The sequence below is a fragment of the Canis lupus genome, chromosome 14 (genome assembly GCF_048164855.1).
Source record: "Canis lupus baileyi chromosome 14, mCanLup2.hap1, whole genome shotgun sequence".
Lineage (NCBI taxonomy): Eukaryota > Metazoa > Chordata > Mammalia > Carnivora > Canidae > Canis > Canis lupus.
The window spans coordinates 2259792-2276870 of NC_132851.1; the positions used below are offsets into that span (position 1 = coordinate 2259792).

The 17079-nt window shown below is 38.5% G+C and overlaps 1 protein-coding gene across 5 annotated transcripts in view; it reads right to left on the bottom strand.

Annotated features, from left to right (window-relative positions):
* Positions 1–1988: 1988 nt before the first annotated feature.
* Positions 1989–17079, bottom strand: part of NIPAL2 (NIPA like domain containing 2) — a 76140-nt gene continuing 61049 nt past the window's right edge. For 4 of the 5 annotated variants that reach the window (XM_072773965.1, XM_072773963.1, XM_072773962.1 and 1 more), the window contains exons 7-12: positions 12097–12232; positions 10041–10129; positions 8958–9083; positions 6336–6399; positions 5130–5224; positions 1989–3582 (exon numbers count right to left, since the gene is read on the bottom strand). In XM_072773965.1, the coding sequence (XP_072630066.1) occupies positions 3470–3582; positions 5130–5224; positions 6336–6399; positions 8958–9083; positions 10041–10129; positions 12097–12232 (623 nt within the window). In that variant the 3' untranslated portion in view covers positions 1989–3469. The remainder of the gene's footprint in view (positions 3583–5129; positions 5225–6335; positions 6400–8957; positions 9084–10040; positions 10130–12096; positions 12233–17079) is intronic. The other variant, XM_072773961.1, reaches the window with a different exon arrangement.

Sequence of the window (17079 nt, forward strand, 5' to 3'; positions counted from 1 at the left end):
ACGACTCAAGAATTCCTGGGTGGGAAGGCTTTTCCCTGTGCTTACCACAATTGCTGAAACATGAGGTTTAATAGCCCAAGACTGGTCTATATTTGCATGGAAACTGTGTTTGTGTGGAATTTTATTTTTTTATTTCAAGATGGCCATAATAAGACCCAGACTGTTGAGGAGTCTAATGATTAGAAGCAGCTCCAAAATGTCCCACACAACCATGTTAGGTTCCATTGCAAGATCTTGTTCTCAAAGTTCAAAATGCGTGGTGTTCAGCTAGCCACCTCACTAAAGCACTTCTATCCACCTAGGGCCAGACACGTGCATTCCGTTTGCCCTTGCCTGGTGCAAGGACTGCCTCCATAAACGGCCGTGGAATTTAAGTAAGGCAGTCTGGAGGGGTGTTGGGAAGGCTCATTTTAGTAACTAGTATATTTATGTCCATAATATCACTATTAAATTGGCAAATATGAAGCAGCCTTTAGTGTGGCCCAGCGTATATAGTCACCATTCCTGGATGAGCTGTGTGCTTGGAAACAAGGAGTGTAAAGAGGGTTCTTGGCTTCCAGGAATTTGACTCAATGTTTCAATCCATTTGAGTCATGTCCCCGATTACACCTGCTTCTTTTGGAGCCATACCTGCACATTATCACCATTACTCTTCAATAGCACTGAAATTGCAATAATCTATTAAATCTGTCTTTTCCCGTTCTTTCACTGCCACAAAACAGAATTTCCAGGAGCTTGTGGGGGTGGAATGGGGGTGTTAAAAAAATACATTCTGAGTCACTGCTTGAGGAGCTTTTATTGTATTTTTCCCTCAAGTGATTCTAGTAGTGAAAGTATTATGGGTATAGAACAAGCAAACACTTAAACCGGAAACAATCAGATGGAAAGTCCTCTGCTTTAATGAGAGGTAACTGGTACTCATTTCTGAAGCTATTATCAACTGGGAGTGTGGGATTGGAGAGGCTCTTCCACTAATATAGGTAGTGGTGCTCACAAAAGAACCACTGCTTTCAAGAGAAATGTGGGCACCAGCAACTTGGTGAAACTTGGGCATCATTGCTTCTATCTGCATCTTAGGTAAGCAACCAGAGCCTCATGTAAATATCAAGACATGGCTTCACTATGCCATAGTATCCCAGTTTGTTATGAGTCATGTAGTGTCACCATCTCAACTCCAGAATGCCCAAGGAGCAAGAAAGAAATTGTGTGGCAGGGGCAAAAGGAATCTAGATCAGAGACTGGCACACTATAGTCCTAGGGCTGACCACCTGTTTTTTGTAAACAAAATTTTACTGGCATACAGCCATGCTCATTCATTTATATATCGAGTATGTTTGCTTTCATGCTAGAATGACAGAGTTGAGTAGTTGTGACAGGCAACGTTGGCCCACAAACCCAGAAATATTTACTCTCTGTGTCTTTACTGGAAAATTTTGCAGACCCCTTGTCTAGACAAATAGTCAAATGAGTCAAGTTATTGGCTAAAGATCCCCAATTCGCAATGCCAAGAGAAGGACTGGGTTGGCTTTGGTTGTTGTCATGCACTTTGTAATTTACAAAATCTTATGAGCCAGTACAACTAAAACTCCTATTCACTCCTATTCTCCTTTTGAATAAGCAATATGGAAAGTAAAATTAGGTCTTGATATATTTTGTATGTTGCCTGGACTTCTAAAGCATTGCTGGATTGCTGAAATGTGCGTAAGTCAATGTCATTTCTCAAAACTTTTAAAAGATGCAAATGTTGGCAACTACTAAAGTATTGGCATTATGCTTGTGTCTGTACAAAGTTCTGCAATGCTCAAAACCACGTTTTGTAGCTATAAATGTAGCCCTACTTCAAGTGAAACTCTTTAGTCTAAATATTTTCCCAATCTTTGAAACCAGTTTTAAGAGTCATCAGAAATCTTTAGTTTAAGACACCAGACACATTTCTTAGTTGAGCCTTCCAGTGCCAACATGTTGGACCAATTCAGTAAAACATGCCATAAATTATATGACTGCTTTATTTGAATTACGGGATACTTTCCACAATAGCAGGAATTCTTACCAGGAGTTCAAACATGAGTTCTAGGTTATTATTCAGACAATGGTGATGGATTCAAATCTTGCCTTTGTAACCAGGTTTGGTCAGGGGTATAGTTTATGACAAAGAACAAAGCTAGAAGACCCCTAGTAGTTAAGGGGTTTGCAGTTTCAATAGCTCTGAGTCACACAACCTTCACAAGCTGGAGGACAATTGGCTGGAACAACTTTGGACTAGTATGTTAGAAGTGATTTGAAGGTTTTGAAATGTCATTAAAGATAGGGCTTATTACTTGATGTTGGTTACAATGAAGGCTAGCTCTTTTCATGTCATTTAAATATATTAGTAAATCATAAATAACATATATGATTATGGACTCTATGGGCATATGAATCTTAGTAGATATGTGACTAGTCACGGCAGAAAAGCCATTCAGGGTACAGGAGCACACAGCCGTCATCTCTAGACTCAGGTTGCGCCACCTGGCTACGTCTACAGATTTAAATGGCTAAAATCCAGTTCTCTACTCATAGCTGTACTTTTGCCTAGAAGAGTTTATAAAGCTTGGGATAATAAATTGGGGGAAGAAATGGTGTCCTAGTGAAAATAACACTAAGAATTTAAATACAATTTTTGAGACTTGTGTCGAGTTAAAACATAATAAACCCACTAGGTAAGTCATAAGAACTACACATATATAAGCACAGGATATGAAGTTTTCAGTTTCAAGTATAATAGGATCATATAGCTGAAGAAAATGTTCATTCTATATTTTTTGAAAAATTGGGTCTTAATTCTTAAATTGCTCCTTTCTTAATCTGAAAAAGTTCACTAGCCAAGGTATACATCATCACAGAATGCCACTTACAAAACTCTAATTTTAAAGATACCCTTAATTTTCAAAGGACAGTTACAATAGGGCTCACTTTCAGAAAAGATGATTCACCGTTCTAACTTAGGAATAGAAAGGTGAGATCCTTATGGGGGAGGCTCATAAAAGATGTTGTAGGAGAAACAAATGTTCTCAAACCTTTGGTACAGGAGTGAGGTTGTGGGATGAACATGTCTCTTTTAAAGTAAGGCAGCTGATGCTATAAGTCATGTGGGAAAGGCAGCCTATGTGTTCTGGAGCCAAAATCATGAATGTACATTTTTGTGTGACAGTCCTGCTTGGGGAGCCAGGGTCTAATTAAAATCTAGCCGGTTAGATGTTCACAAGGGGGAAGTCCAGGGTGTGGGGAACACTTCAAATTACATTCCATGAAGACATTAGACTGTCAGAGCTTAGGAAGGCCTGGTTGTCTGTAAAAAAGGAGGTGGGATAAAGGGCTGTGTAATGCTAGCACATGTCAGCACAAAATAGCTGTGGACACAAATGGAACATATGCAGTTTTTTTAAAGGTGGTATCGAATAGCAGGCCAGCAGCCATCCCTCTCGGCATTTTAGTCCTCTTTCTTCTCTCCACTTTGGCTCTTTGTTGAGACACTTCCATCAGGCAAAGTTCCATAGGATAAGCCATTTGAATCTGGTTGTATTTTGTCCAACATTTGTTTCCCTGTGGAGATAACAATCACAAAAAATCCTTTGCTCTCTTAAAAAAAGAATAAGTCTTAATAATAATTTCTCTCTCTAGGCCACATTTCATTCCCTTTTTAAAATAAGATGTAGTCTGGGCAGCCCGGGTGGCTCAGTGGTTTAGCGCCGCCTTTGGCCCAGGGCCTGATCCTGGAGACCCGGGATCGAGTCCCATGTCGGGCTCCCTGCATGGAGCCTGCTTCTCCCTCTGCCTGTGTCTCTGCCTCTCTCTCTCTCTCTCTCTCTCTCTCTGTGTCTCTCATGAATAAATAAATAAAATCCTTTTAAAAAATACGATGTAGTCACTCTCTCAACAGAAGAAGAGATAAACATCAGGAAGAAAAGGCCCCGGAACTCAATGTCCCTTAATGGGGACAATGCACTGTCCCTGGAGAGAGTGGTCTCCCCACCACCCAGGGCCTACTGTGCTGGGCATGGAAATTGGGTTGGATCAGCAGAGAGGTGAACATGCAGCATCCATTCATCTCCACACCTTCCTTCCTGGGGTCCTTTCTCCTTTTCCATGTTTGGTCTAATGCATGTAACAACAAAGAAAAGCAGACTCCCACAGCAGCTTCTAAAAGCTGTTGCTGATCTTCTGGATGGGGCTTTGTGAAATGAAAAATTGCGTTAAAAATACGTAAACACTATTTTACCATCCAAGTCATTTACAATGCACATCTTTGCCACAAACACCAATTCTTGCTCTTAGCTGATAAGAGGGCTCAAGAAGGAAAGAGAACACAGAATTCCTTGGGTCCTATTTTCTCAGGTAGAGCATGAAGGCTTTAATGGTTTTTGCTTCAAAGACTTGGACCTAACAGAATGGTAGAGGAAGCTGTCAGAATGTCATTACTTCTGTCTAGAAACCTGCAGGTCACCCCAAATCCCTAGCAAAGCCAGAGATATTGGGTGGGCAGGGGAAGAGGTGAGGACACAGCCAGCTGTTTGCTATGCTCTAAAGATTGCTTCTGTTGTCTGCGTGACTACAGTGAGAGTGGAGGACTGCCTACATGCACATGTTTGATGGTCAGGATGAAGAAGGCAATGGGGGCGGGGGGAGAAGCTACCCATGTTCCCACATTCGGGTGACTGTGAAGAACACCCCTTCTGTCCCCACTGTACACAGGCCACTGCAGTCTTCCCCAGGGACTGTTTTCTTTAGCAGCCTAATGCCCTGTCCTTAGAAGTTCCTTCAAAGGCTCTCCAGGCAGCAGGGGACCCCTGCTGCTGGTAGTCATTCCCCACTCTTATCCTCCTTTTTCAGTTTAAGGAACCCCCCAAAAAGACATTTGCAACACCAAATCAAGAAAATGGGGCCAGTGTTCTGTGTAAAACTGACATTCAAATAAATGATTATTAACACTGACAGTTAAAACATTGCCTCTGGTTTCATCGTTAAATAAACACTTTTCTGAGGATAAGAATTATGTTTTATATTGATTTTAACACCCCAAATAACACCAGCAACTATTAATTTATAAGGATAAAGTTTTCCATCGTAAGTTAAAGAATATACAGTTTTACCAGGAATATTTCCAAAATCAATGTAGGACTGTGGCAGATGTTCCTTTTCTCGACTTCTTGTGACCAAAAACACACCAAGGAACGACAGAAAACACCTGTAAGAATAATATTAATAAAGAACACAAGAACACTGAAACAACCTATGGTGTTAAATAACTGAGCCCCATATTCTACATGATGACATAAATTGCACTGGGTTTGTTTTTCCTGTTTCTCAGGGTAAGCCTTCTAGAATTTGTCTTAATTGCTACAGCCAATTATATTTTTTTCCCAGAACCAAGACCTGGGTGGCTTCCAATAAATCTCTGCCCCAGGTTTTTACCATCTGGAGGCTAATTCAGGCTCTAAACCCTTTGGGTAGACACTAGGTCTCATTTTCTATCCATGCATGCCCAGACCTGGCATGCAACATGAGCAAAAATATATATATATTCTTTAATTTTCTAGGAAATTTAATTGTCCTTGGCCATAAGAATAGTCATAGTTTCCTAGAAGTTTAGGCTTACCCAAGTATCTTATGAAATTGAATTTTCAAGCTTAGATGGTTTTCTATGCTGAAAATAGTCTGGGCTCAAGTCTGCATTAATAATGGTCATGCAGAACACCAGATCAAGAAACAGCTAAGCATTAATGGAGTGCCAGCTGTAACCAACAGAAGATCTTACACACTGGTCATATTTTGTCAAAGTTCTGCTCTCTGTTTGCAGGCATGTCAGCAATGATGCTGACCAAATTTCCAGGAAGGGCTAAAAAGGGCCCAGACACAAGAAAGGGATACCACCAATCTGACGTTATTAGGTCCAAAGCTAATAACCTGCCCCAGACTTAACTTTTTACTCTAGGTGATTCCAGAGGCATCTGTGGTTCCTGAGTGAGTTCTAACCTAGAAATTTCCTAGAGCAAGGTAGGTCTGATTTAGTACAGAAAAGTCATAGAGTAGCTACAATAGCCTGTGGATTTATCTAGACCTTGCCTGGAACTGGAAATCCCCAGGTTCTGAATCCTCAGAGGGAGACCCAAGTTACCAAGTCAAAGAAACGGAGTTCTGTATAGGGTGTTAAATTGAAAACTATGTTTCTTTTAAGAGCTCAGGAAACTAATGTTTCTTATGTTATCTTCCAATTTTATATACCTCAGTACAATGCCAAAAATCCCACATAAAAGTAATAGGATTTCACATTCCTTACTTATGAGACATCTACTCACCCAAAAAAATATATAAATACAGTTACAAAAGCTGCACCAAGGAACTCCTGATAAAATATGATACCTGTAGCAGGAATAAAAGACAAACTTAATTTTAGGGTAAAAATATATGTTATATATATATATATATTTGGAATATATTACTTACACATTGTTTTTCAAATTGTGTTAATGTATTATTTTTTTCTAAGTACAGTTATCCTTAAAATATAAATTCTGTAGCTTAGTTTTAAAATATTTGCATGCCACACTTAAAATCTTCAGTGATTTCAAAAAGAACAGAGATTCATAGACTTCAATAATCATGTATTATTATTACTATAAAATCAACACAATTGACGTAACTTTTATAAGTAGATATTTCTCTCTCTCTCTCTTTTTTAAGATTTTATTTGTTAATGAGAGACATGGAGAGAGAGAGGCAGAGACACAGGCAGAGGGAGAAGCAGGGTCCATGCAGGGAGCCTGATGTGGGACTCGATCCTGGGACTCCAGGATCACACCCTGGGCTGGAGGCGGCGCTAAACTGCTGAGCCACCAGGGCTGCCCTGTAAGAAGTAGACATTTCTTACCCAGTCTAAGATTTGTCCCACTGGAACATGCAAGAAAACAAAACTCTAGTGACATTTCTCACCTACCCTTTTAGGCCAGGGATCAGCAAGCCTGACCTGAGAGAGTCTGAGTAGACTCAGGCCTCTGACACATCATTCCCTTTAGGGCAGCACTAGCCACTCATGCTGGCACTCTTAGCAATGCCATGTGTGTGCTCAGGCACCGCAAGGAACAGCAGCAACTGCCATTCTACCCAGCTCCATCTCTTACTGCCACCACCCTCTCTCCCTTCTCCTTCTTTGGGTCTTCCTTTTTGGGTGAAGGAAAACTTGGATGTGTTGTTTAATAAACTTTTCTCCTCTTCTTGCTGGTCTCGATGATTTCTTCTTGGTCTAAGGTCCCAAAGCCTTCAGAGAGTTGTTGTTTTCTTTTAAAGGGTATCTTTAAATAATGTATTATTTGGAATTGAATTTGTGTGTGTGTGTGTGTGTGTGATATTAGCCTTCCTAGTCATCCGACAAATATTTATGGAGTCCTACGTGCCAGCCACTGTGCTAGGTGCTGCAGATACCACGATGAACAAGACAGAGTCCTCTACCTGAGGAGTGCTCTCAGAAGCCCATATCCTCACCTAGAGAATAAGCTTTGTCCAGGAAGAAGCCCAAGTCCAGTTCTAATAAGTATCTGTCAAGGGGATGAGCATTATTCCACATTACTGCACACTTGCTTGTAGTCATTTTAATGTTTTCGTGTTATTCTAAGCAGATGCACCATAATATTCATTTCTCTAAGGGCATTTTAAGCGGTTTTGAAATTTTTTTTTGCTTTAGTCAAGTAGCAATAAACTTCTTTGTACATATTTCTTTTTTTTTCTCAGCATCTTAGGACTTTTCTAGTTATTGCTGTTTAAAGCAGAATTTTTTTAAAGAGTAGAAACATCTTTAAAAAAATTTTTGTAGTAAAATATAAATAACATAAAGCTTATTACCATTATAACCATTTTTAAGTTTGCAGTTGTGTTAAGTATATTCACACTGTTGAACAACTAATCTCCAGACCTTTCTCACCTTGCCAAACTGGAAGTCCATACCTATTAAAGGACAACTCTTCATTTTCCCCTCCTCCAGCCTCTGGCAATCATCACTCTACTTTCTACTTCCCATTCCTGTAAGTCAGACTACTCCAAATACCCCATATAGGTGCAATCATACAGCACTGGTCTTCTTATTTCACTCAGCATAACGTCCTCAAGGTTTCCATGTTGTAGCATGGGTCAGAATTTCCTTCCTGTTTAAGGTTGAATAAAATTTGATTGTATGACATACCACTTATTCTTTTTCCATTCATCTACCAATGGACATGTGAGTTGCTTCCACCTTTTGGCTACTGTAAATAATGCTTCTATCACCCAGGCATACAGGTATGTTTGAGTACTTGCTTCCAATTCTTTTGGGTATGTACCCAGAAGTGGAATTGCTGAACTGTGTGGTAATTCTATGCTTAATGTTTGGAGGAACTGCCATAGTGTTTTCTATAGTGGCTACTTCATTTGACATTCCCACCAACAGTGCAAAGAATTTAATTTTTTCCAGATCCTCAGCAATACTTGTTAATTTTTTTCTATCTGCCATCCTAATGGGTACAGGTGGTGGTATCTCCTTGTGATTTTGACTTAGATTTCTCTAATGATTAGTGATGTTGAGCATCTTCTCATGTGCTTACTGGTCATTTGTACATCTTCTTTGGAGAAATGTCTATTCAAGTCCTTTGCCCATCTTTAGATTGGGTTATTGTTATTGTGGTTATTGTTGCACTGTAGGATCAAAGACTAAAAATATTTTTAAGGTTCTAGATAAAAGCTATGAAACTGAGTTCTAGGAGGGCAGTATCATACCACCCAACTCCATGGCAGGACCTATGATACTGTAGCCTTGCTGGCATCAATTATTGCAATAAAAAGTATGAAACAGAAACTTTACCAATTTATAGGCAAAATATGGTATGGACTTTTAGTTTTAAGCTAGACTTTTTGATGGGGGCAAAAAGGGAAAGTTAGTCAAGAAGCTTCACCTCCATTCCATACTTCAACAGCAGATGAATGATCACTCCCAGAAAGCTCCAGCCTCCCTGACTCATCAATTACTTGGTGTGTTGAGTACTGAGATTCCAGCCCTGTTGGTCCTCCTACAAAAGATTCTTTTCAAGGGAACTATATTTTTTTACACATCTTTACAACATTAATATTAACTATTAGGGGACATGTCATGCCTGTAACTCTTTTTGGCCCTATTAATTTTTTCTAATAACTCTAGGGCACACAAATATGAAATCTTTTCTTACTTTCTTTTGTCAACAAGCATAAAATGCTTTTAAAAAATAAGATGTCTTTGTATATGATTTTTCTCTTTAAAAGTAAGGTTCAATTTGGGGAAATAAAAAAATGCATCAATTATTCTTAAAAACTGCCCACTAGCAAAAAAAAAAAAAAACAAAACAAAAAAAAAAAAAACTGCCCACTAGCAGTCGCATTGTTCACCATGAAATAAGAAAGATGTGCCAATTAGGTAACATATTCCTTAATTACTACCAAAATGCATAAACTTTGTTTTGGCAAATGAACTTCCAATATGAGATGGTAGTAAATATATCCAATAAGCCAATAAACAAGGGCACACAAGGAGTAACCTTAGGAGTGAGAGACCGGAATCTACCATATTTTTGTCTGTACCAATTTTCAAATTTACGCTTTTTTAAAAAAACTACTGTGTCTCATACACACACACACACACACACACACACATATATTTGGAAATACCAAAGAACCAGAATAGTAAAAAATAGAGTCCAGAGCATCAAAGATAGTGGTTTGTATTCTCATCTGCCTGGCCTTCCATGGAACACTGGATTCAGTGTTGGGCCCCACTCTGATGAAGGCAGTGAGGGACAGGGAAGAAGAGTTAGGACGCTTCCACTGCTTTGATTATCAGAAGGGCTGGCAAGGAGAAGACTCCAGAAAGCAGAGCTAAGATGAGAGTCTTGAATTCACAGTCTCATTTAACCTAAAGATTCCTTGTCTCATTTACTCTGAAAGAAACTTGATTTTATGCCTGGTGTAGGGGTAGAATCACCTAGGTGTAGAAAGCCGAAGCTCACCTGCTATAATGGCACTGGTCGTAAAGAAGACGTGGTTGACTGGCACCACCATTGTTGTGTTGTAGAGTTTTGTAGCTTGATTCAGGAACCTAGAGCAGAAGACACTTACTGGGGCTTGGACTTTAAGAGACGCTCAGCAACATGTATGTTAACAGTAACATCAAGAAACTTAAGCTACAACTACAAAGGAAAAGGAAGTGCAGTAAAAGGGCATTTCCAATCAGCAGTCATAGCTCATAGCTTATATGCATCTGATGTATGAGATCAGATGTCAGGTTTTATGGTCTGTTTAAACCAACAACAGTAACAATGAAAAGTAATTAATCATATTCTGAGGCCACAGAAGTTTGAGTTGGAAGCGATTCAAGCTGCTGGACCAGTATCACACTGGAGCTGATTCATTAGGATAGACCCTAGAATCTGTTAAGTATCATATCTGGGGAATAGTATAGCTATCCATTGACATGCCACGTGCCAAGAAAGAAGATGGAGAAGTAAAGGAATGTTTAATATTTCAAAAACAATGCTCAGGACTCCAGCTGCAGAGCACATGTGGGAGCTCAGCTTCTCACTTTGGCCACCAACATGATTCAGTTTCCCACAATGAAGCTGTGCTGCCCTGTCACTGACATAAACTGGACAATTTTAAAAAGCACTAATGCTTAGGTCCTGTCCTGGCACAACTTAAAAAAAAAAAAGTTTTGTGGGTAGGCCCAAGTGTGCCTGAGCTTGTGTGCACATGCGTGCCTGTGTGCACACACTTATGTATGAATATATACATGCATGTAGATGTGTGTGTGTATATATATACATATACACACACATATCTATATACATACAGATACATGTATATATACATATACAGATATATACAGGAGAACAAACACATCTCCTTGGGTGTTATTTCACTGGGTGGCCAGTCCTACAGTTCCAATGTGTTCAAGGTAGGTCCAGTGTGGCAGAGGCAGAGCCAGAACAAGGGTGACGGGAATCCGGTATACCTTCAGTTGTACCTGCCTCTTAAATTCATAAAGCTGAGTTGAAAGATAACAATCACTAAACTCCAAAAGATATTCTAGCAGTGCTGATTATCTCAGAAGAAGAAAGGGAGATGAAACAAAGTAGCGAGGGTCAAGCATTAGAAACACACTCATTCTCATAAGGAAATGACAGATGAAACTGCGACAAACCATTGGGTTTCTCCAGTCATTGTCCACATTTCCTTGCAACAGGGCCTATGTCCAACCCGTAACGATTAGACTTGACTGCTAGCTGCCATGGAGAGCACCACTCTCTTCCTGATGATAGGCTCTGATCTCCCAGCTGGCACCGGAATGGTGCTTTTGCATAGATTTTGGGATAAACAGAAAACTTCCTGGCTGACCAAAGATAGTCTTGCAGGGAAGGGCATAATCATGATGTGAAATGGAGGGGAAGTGAGTGAGGCAGATGGAGGTGGTGGGGGTGGGGGAAGAACAGAAATTTAAAATGTTCCATGTCACCACAATTAGACCCCAAGAGAAACATAAAACAATCATTCTATGATCCCAGGGGTACAAAGGAAATTCTGGCCAAGGATGCAAAGTTCTGGGTAAAGGATTTCCCTCCCAGCCAAACGTCTGGTTTTGTCCATCCCTGTGCAATTAATGAGCATGAGCTAAGGATGAAGGTGAAGGGTTCAGGTATTTCCTATATTTAGAATGACATCCTGGATGTGGACCTGCCCCTTTGATTTATTGCTAATGACAACCTGCATATGATGGATATTAATTACAAGCAGAAGAGCATCAGGAAAGTATCAAAGTACACTTAGCTAGATTACGGCATACTTTAGAATTCACAAGATATGAAGGCAATGCTTAGTGCAAGCTTATTATTGGACACGAAGGATAAAGCAAGGCATGCTGGCTGAGGACAAGCTATAGACTCTTCACCCTTAGAAATCAGTTACATCAGTTACACCTAATTGTAATGATCAACGGACGCCCATAAAGATAAATGCGCAGAGAAGCACAGGGATGTTGAAAGATTAGTAAGTATGTAGAAGCTAACTTACTTGACTTGGAAAACACAAGATGCTATCATAATGATACACATGATATAGAAGATGGGATAAGTTAGTTGCATTTGATCCATCACAGAAAAAGTGATCATGCCTGAGACTGCTTTTACCGAAATTACAGTCAATGAGGCTGAAAAAGAAAACAAGAAACACAAATAAAATACATACTTGAGACAAAATTACAAATAAATATTTTAAGTTTACACAGGAGAGTAGTTGATACCCCAGTTATGCTCTCAGAATGCAGGCTCAGGGGAGGTGGCATTAGGACGTGACACCAGATATGCAGTAGCGCTGCTGCTCAAAGCTGCGCTGGATTTTGAATTTGCTTAAATCTGCTCAAGATCGGCTGTGAAACTGGGTGCTTTTAATCTTTGCAGCAAGCAAAGCTTAAAAGCTTATTTTTCCAGCCCTAACTGTTGAAAGGATGCCACAGAGGTTATAATCATTAGGAGATGGGAGAGTAGAAAACAGTGAAGCAGAGAGAGAAGAAAAGCCAGATAATCCATGTGACATGAATGGGAAAATAACTATTAAACTAGACTGAAAAAATTTAAAACCAAATAGATGAGAAAACTGGAGTGTGTAAATCAATTCACTCTGTGAGTTTACTAAGAGTTGTACTGAGTCTACATATGAGCCTTTTTGTCCATAAATGTCTAGAAGCTTCATGAAAAATATTTTTTGACAAAGACAGTAATTGGAAGCAGGACCAGATCTGAGTATTCATTTCTCAGAGTCAACCATAAATCTAAGATGTACATAAGCAGTGTCTATTCTCTATGCTAAAGAGGAACCTGTTAGGAGAACAAATTTTTCATAGGTTACAAATAGCAATGAAGTGACTTGATAAGATTATAACAGGAAAGCAATGAAGCATTTTCTAGAAACACTGTGTCTCTGTAGGAAGAAAATAGTGTTTTCTTTTTGTTTTAGGTTGCTTAATGTTGCATATAATTCCAAAACTTAGCTAAAACTTACAGTGAAAAAATAATTTTTACATGAAGTCAAATAACTGTAAGTCAAAGGCAATGTGAAGGAGAAAAATTATCTTTGGTGCTGTTGATCTACCTGGTCATAATATATCTGGCCTTTATTCCTTTTTGACAAAGTATATAGATATATATGTGTGTGTATGTGTGTATATAGATACATATATATGTATCTATATACTTTTATATATATATATAAAATAAAGATATATATAAAGTTATATATATATATAAAGAATAAGTTTAAAATAGCAGCTGATGGCCAATCAGGGAAAGCCTCCCATAATCTCCTTTTCCAAAAAACTGAAAATATATTTTAATTTGAAGAGTACCAGGGTACACTTCCAAATTAGGCATCTTCTTTTCATAATTAACAGAGAACAGGTGATAAATTTTAAAAACAAACCCCCAATCTGAACAAGAGGCCCTTACAACCAGGCCTCTCTTCATCTTAAAATGCCTTTTGGGGACGCCTGGGTGGCTCAGCAGTTGAGCGTCTGCCTTTGGCCCAGGGCATGATCCCGGGGTTCTGGGATCGAGTCCTGCATCGGGCTCCCTGTGTGGAGCCTGCTTCTCTTCCCTCTGCCTCTGTCTCTGCTTTCTCTCTGTGTCTCTCATAAATGAATAAATAAAATCTTTAAAAAAAATGTCTTTTGACCTGATCATTTTACATGTTTTCTACAGATTATGACAATAGTCATACTTTAGCTAATCTAGGAATTTTAAATATCTGCAGTGATGTATGTCACTGAATGGTTTAAGTTTATAAGGTTAGCTCTTGAGGGACCTTGGTTTCCTCCTCAAAATTTTGCTTGAAATTAGAACACAATGTGATTATGGTCTTGGGGTCAGAACAGCCAGATTTTCCAAAGGATCATTAATGGGAAAGAGCTGAACACTGTTCCATTAGCCTCACAACCTCCGGATTGCAAAGGTTCTTCAAGGTTCATCTAATGCAACTACCATCTGATATTAAGTTATACTTAACTGCAAAACAAAAACAAAACTACACTTCTTTATTAAACAGCTAAACCAACTATTGGTTTGCTCTAATCACTGTATTTTCAAAGCATGTATAATCATCAACTGATTAATCACTCTTTACGTAACTTATGTAACTGTACATTATTTCTAGGCTGTGACAAGGATTCTGTTTTATTTTTGGGTGGGAGTGTGGTTAATGAGGACAGGTGGCAATACAAAATGTAATGCAATATCATTCTAATGTATATATAAAAATATAAAGTGTTTATATATCTTCTATTTTTATATACAGAAAAGAGGCTAGAAAAAATACTAGAAGGAATTACATCAAGATACTCTCAGTGGTTATCTCTAAGCTTTGGGATTATGATAATCTTTAAGCTCATTGTTTTAAGCTCTAAAAGTTTATATGTTCCTTTAAGAAAATTCAGAAAAACACAGAAAAGCCTGAAAACAAAAATGAAAATCACCTGCTCTCAACACTCATCCCCAAATCATTTTTAACACTTGGGAATATTTCTTTGTAGCTATTTTTCTGTCTCTAAGTATGGATATATTGTAACATACAAATCATATAATATATACTATTTAGGAACCTATTTTCAATTGTCATTAAGTATTTTCTATGCCATTAAATATTCTGAAGCATGATTTTCTTCAGTTGTGAAGTATGCCTTTGCACAAATACTTACTTTATCTTGGTAATTCTCTATTTTTGCATATTTAGGTTACATGCCTTTTTTTAGTATTAAAAATGAGGCTGTGATGAATATTCCTGAACATAAATCTTTGCATACCACTCTGCCAATTGCCCCAGGAAAATCACCCTAAAGGGGACTTTGTTAACAGCTGCTGTTCTGAAATACACTGTCAAGCTGCCTTCTACAGAGTACCAGTCACACTCCCAGAACACTGAGCGGCAGTGCTCAGTTACATGGATTTTTATATTTTTTTCTTGATGAGTCTCTCTGTTTTCTTAGTTCTCAACAATAGACATTACAGCGTACCATTTTTACCTGACGTAGCTGACTTGTGTTTGAAATCTGGCCTTCTCAGTTTTCTGCTACTTCATCAATTGCTCCTTCTAGAGACTTGCTCAAATTGCCATCAATGTCTACTTATTAGAGTTATCAATATTTCATTTATTAATTTGGCTTCTGTAATCCAAGTATGCAAAGCAGAGAGAAGGACCTCCTAGCTTTCCCAGCTTTCTTGATCAGCTGAAAGCATTCTGCCGGGAGTCCTAAGACTCCTTTAAGAAAGATTACAGCCACAGTCATGGGGAGCCACCCATTAGAAGCCAGAACGCTTTCTCCCCAGTTGCCCTCACTTGCTGTTTTTCCTTTTTAGTTCTTTTCTTTTAAAATCTATATGATTTGGGGGCAGCCCCGGTGGCGCAGCGGTTTAGTGCCACCTGCAGCCTGGGGTGTGATCCTGAAGACCTGGGATCGAGTCCCACGTCAGGCTTCCTGTATGGAGCCTGCTTCTCCCTCTGCCTGTGTGTCTGCCTCTCTCTCTGTCTCTATGAATAAATAAAAGCTTAAAAAAATAAAATCTATATGATTTGTATCAAATAAAATATATCAAATTTTTATCAAATATTATATATCAAATAATATGTTAACAAAAAAAAAATCCACCTGCCTACTGCCTTTCATTCATTTCCAGTGTACGCCTCATACGTGCTTTTAATCACAACGATGGTAGGTACAAGGTTGTGTGCTACTTTTTCATTTAACTTAACACCATACATATTTTTCAAGGCTGCCACATGAATTTCACAATCATTTTTTCTTGTAAAAGTCATTACTGATCATTGTAAAATACCCAGCCAGCACAGGTAAGTATAAAGCGAAGAGTGGGTGTCTTTTTCTCTTTTCTTATTCTAGTGAGAACACCTCTGGTTTTCATGAACGGGTGTGCTCTAGCTTTTGGGTTAAGAGAAGTATGTTCTTCCAATGTTACAGAAACAGAGAATAGAATGGTGCTTGTCAGGGGCTGGGGGTGGGGGAAATAGGGTGATATAGGTCAAAGGGTCCAAATATTTAGTTTAAGAGGAGGATCTGAGGATCTAAGATACCACATGGTAACCATAATTAGTAACATGGTATATTGTGTACTCTAGAGTTCCTGAGAGATCTTAAGCATTCTCACAGCACACACACATAGAAGAGTTAACTATATTAACTATATGAGGTGATAAATGTGTTCATTATCTCGAGTGTGGTAATTACTCTAAAATGTATATGCATATCGAATTATCATGTTGTATACTTTAAATATGTGCACTATATGTGTGAATTATTTCCCAATAAAGTGAAAATTGTTAAAAAGAGAGAAATATGTTTTTAACACACAGATATCTCTATTCCAATTGCATTTCAAATTCTTTATTAGGAATGGATATTAAACTTTAACATGTCTCTTCAGCATCTAGATATTTACATATTTCCTTTTTGAGTCATTAATATGATGAACTATATTAATGGATTTCTTAAAGAACAATCCTTTCTTTTTTAAGATTTTATTTATTTATTCTTGAGAGACAGAGACAGAGACACAGACAGAGGGAGAAGCAGGCTCCCTGCAGGGAGTCCGATGTGGGACTCGATCTGGGATTCTGGGATCACGCCCTAAGCAGAAAGCAGATGCTCAACCACAGAGTCACCCAGGGTCCCAAGAACGATCCTTTCATTCCCATAATTAATTTAGTTAATTAAAAATGTTTACTTTAAAAAAAATGTTTACTAAAAAAAAAAAATGTTTACTTTGAGCTCACTGTCCTCAGTTCTACGAAATTATATACAGTGTAACTACAACAGAGATGGCTATGTCTTCAGAACTAATCTGATGGGGGAGAGGAGTTCATACCGGAATATAAGGATATAAGTAGAGTATGTAAGTATAAATTATTATTCGTGTTTCAAAGAAAAAGAACTGGTTTCATAAAGACCATTTGGTCATGAAGTATGATTTTTTTTTTCTGGATTCTACTTGCTCA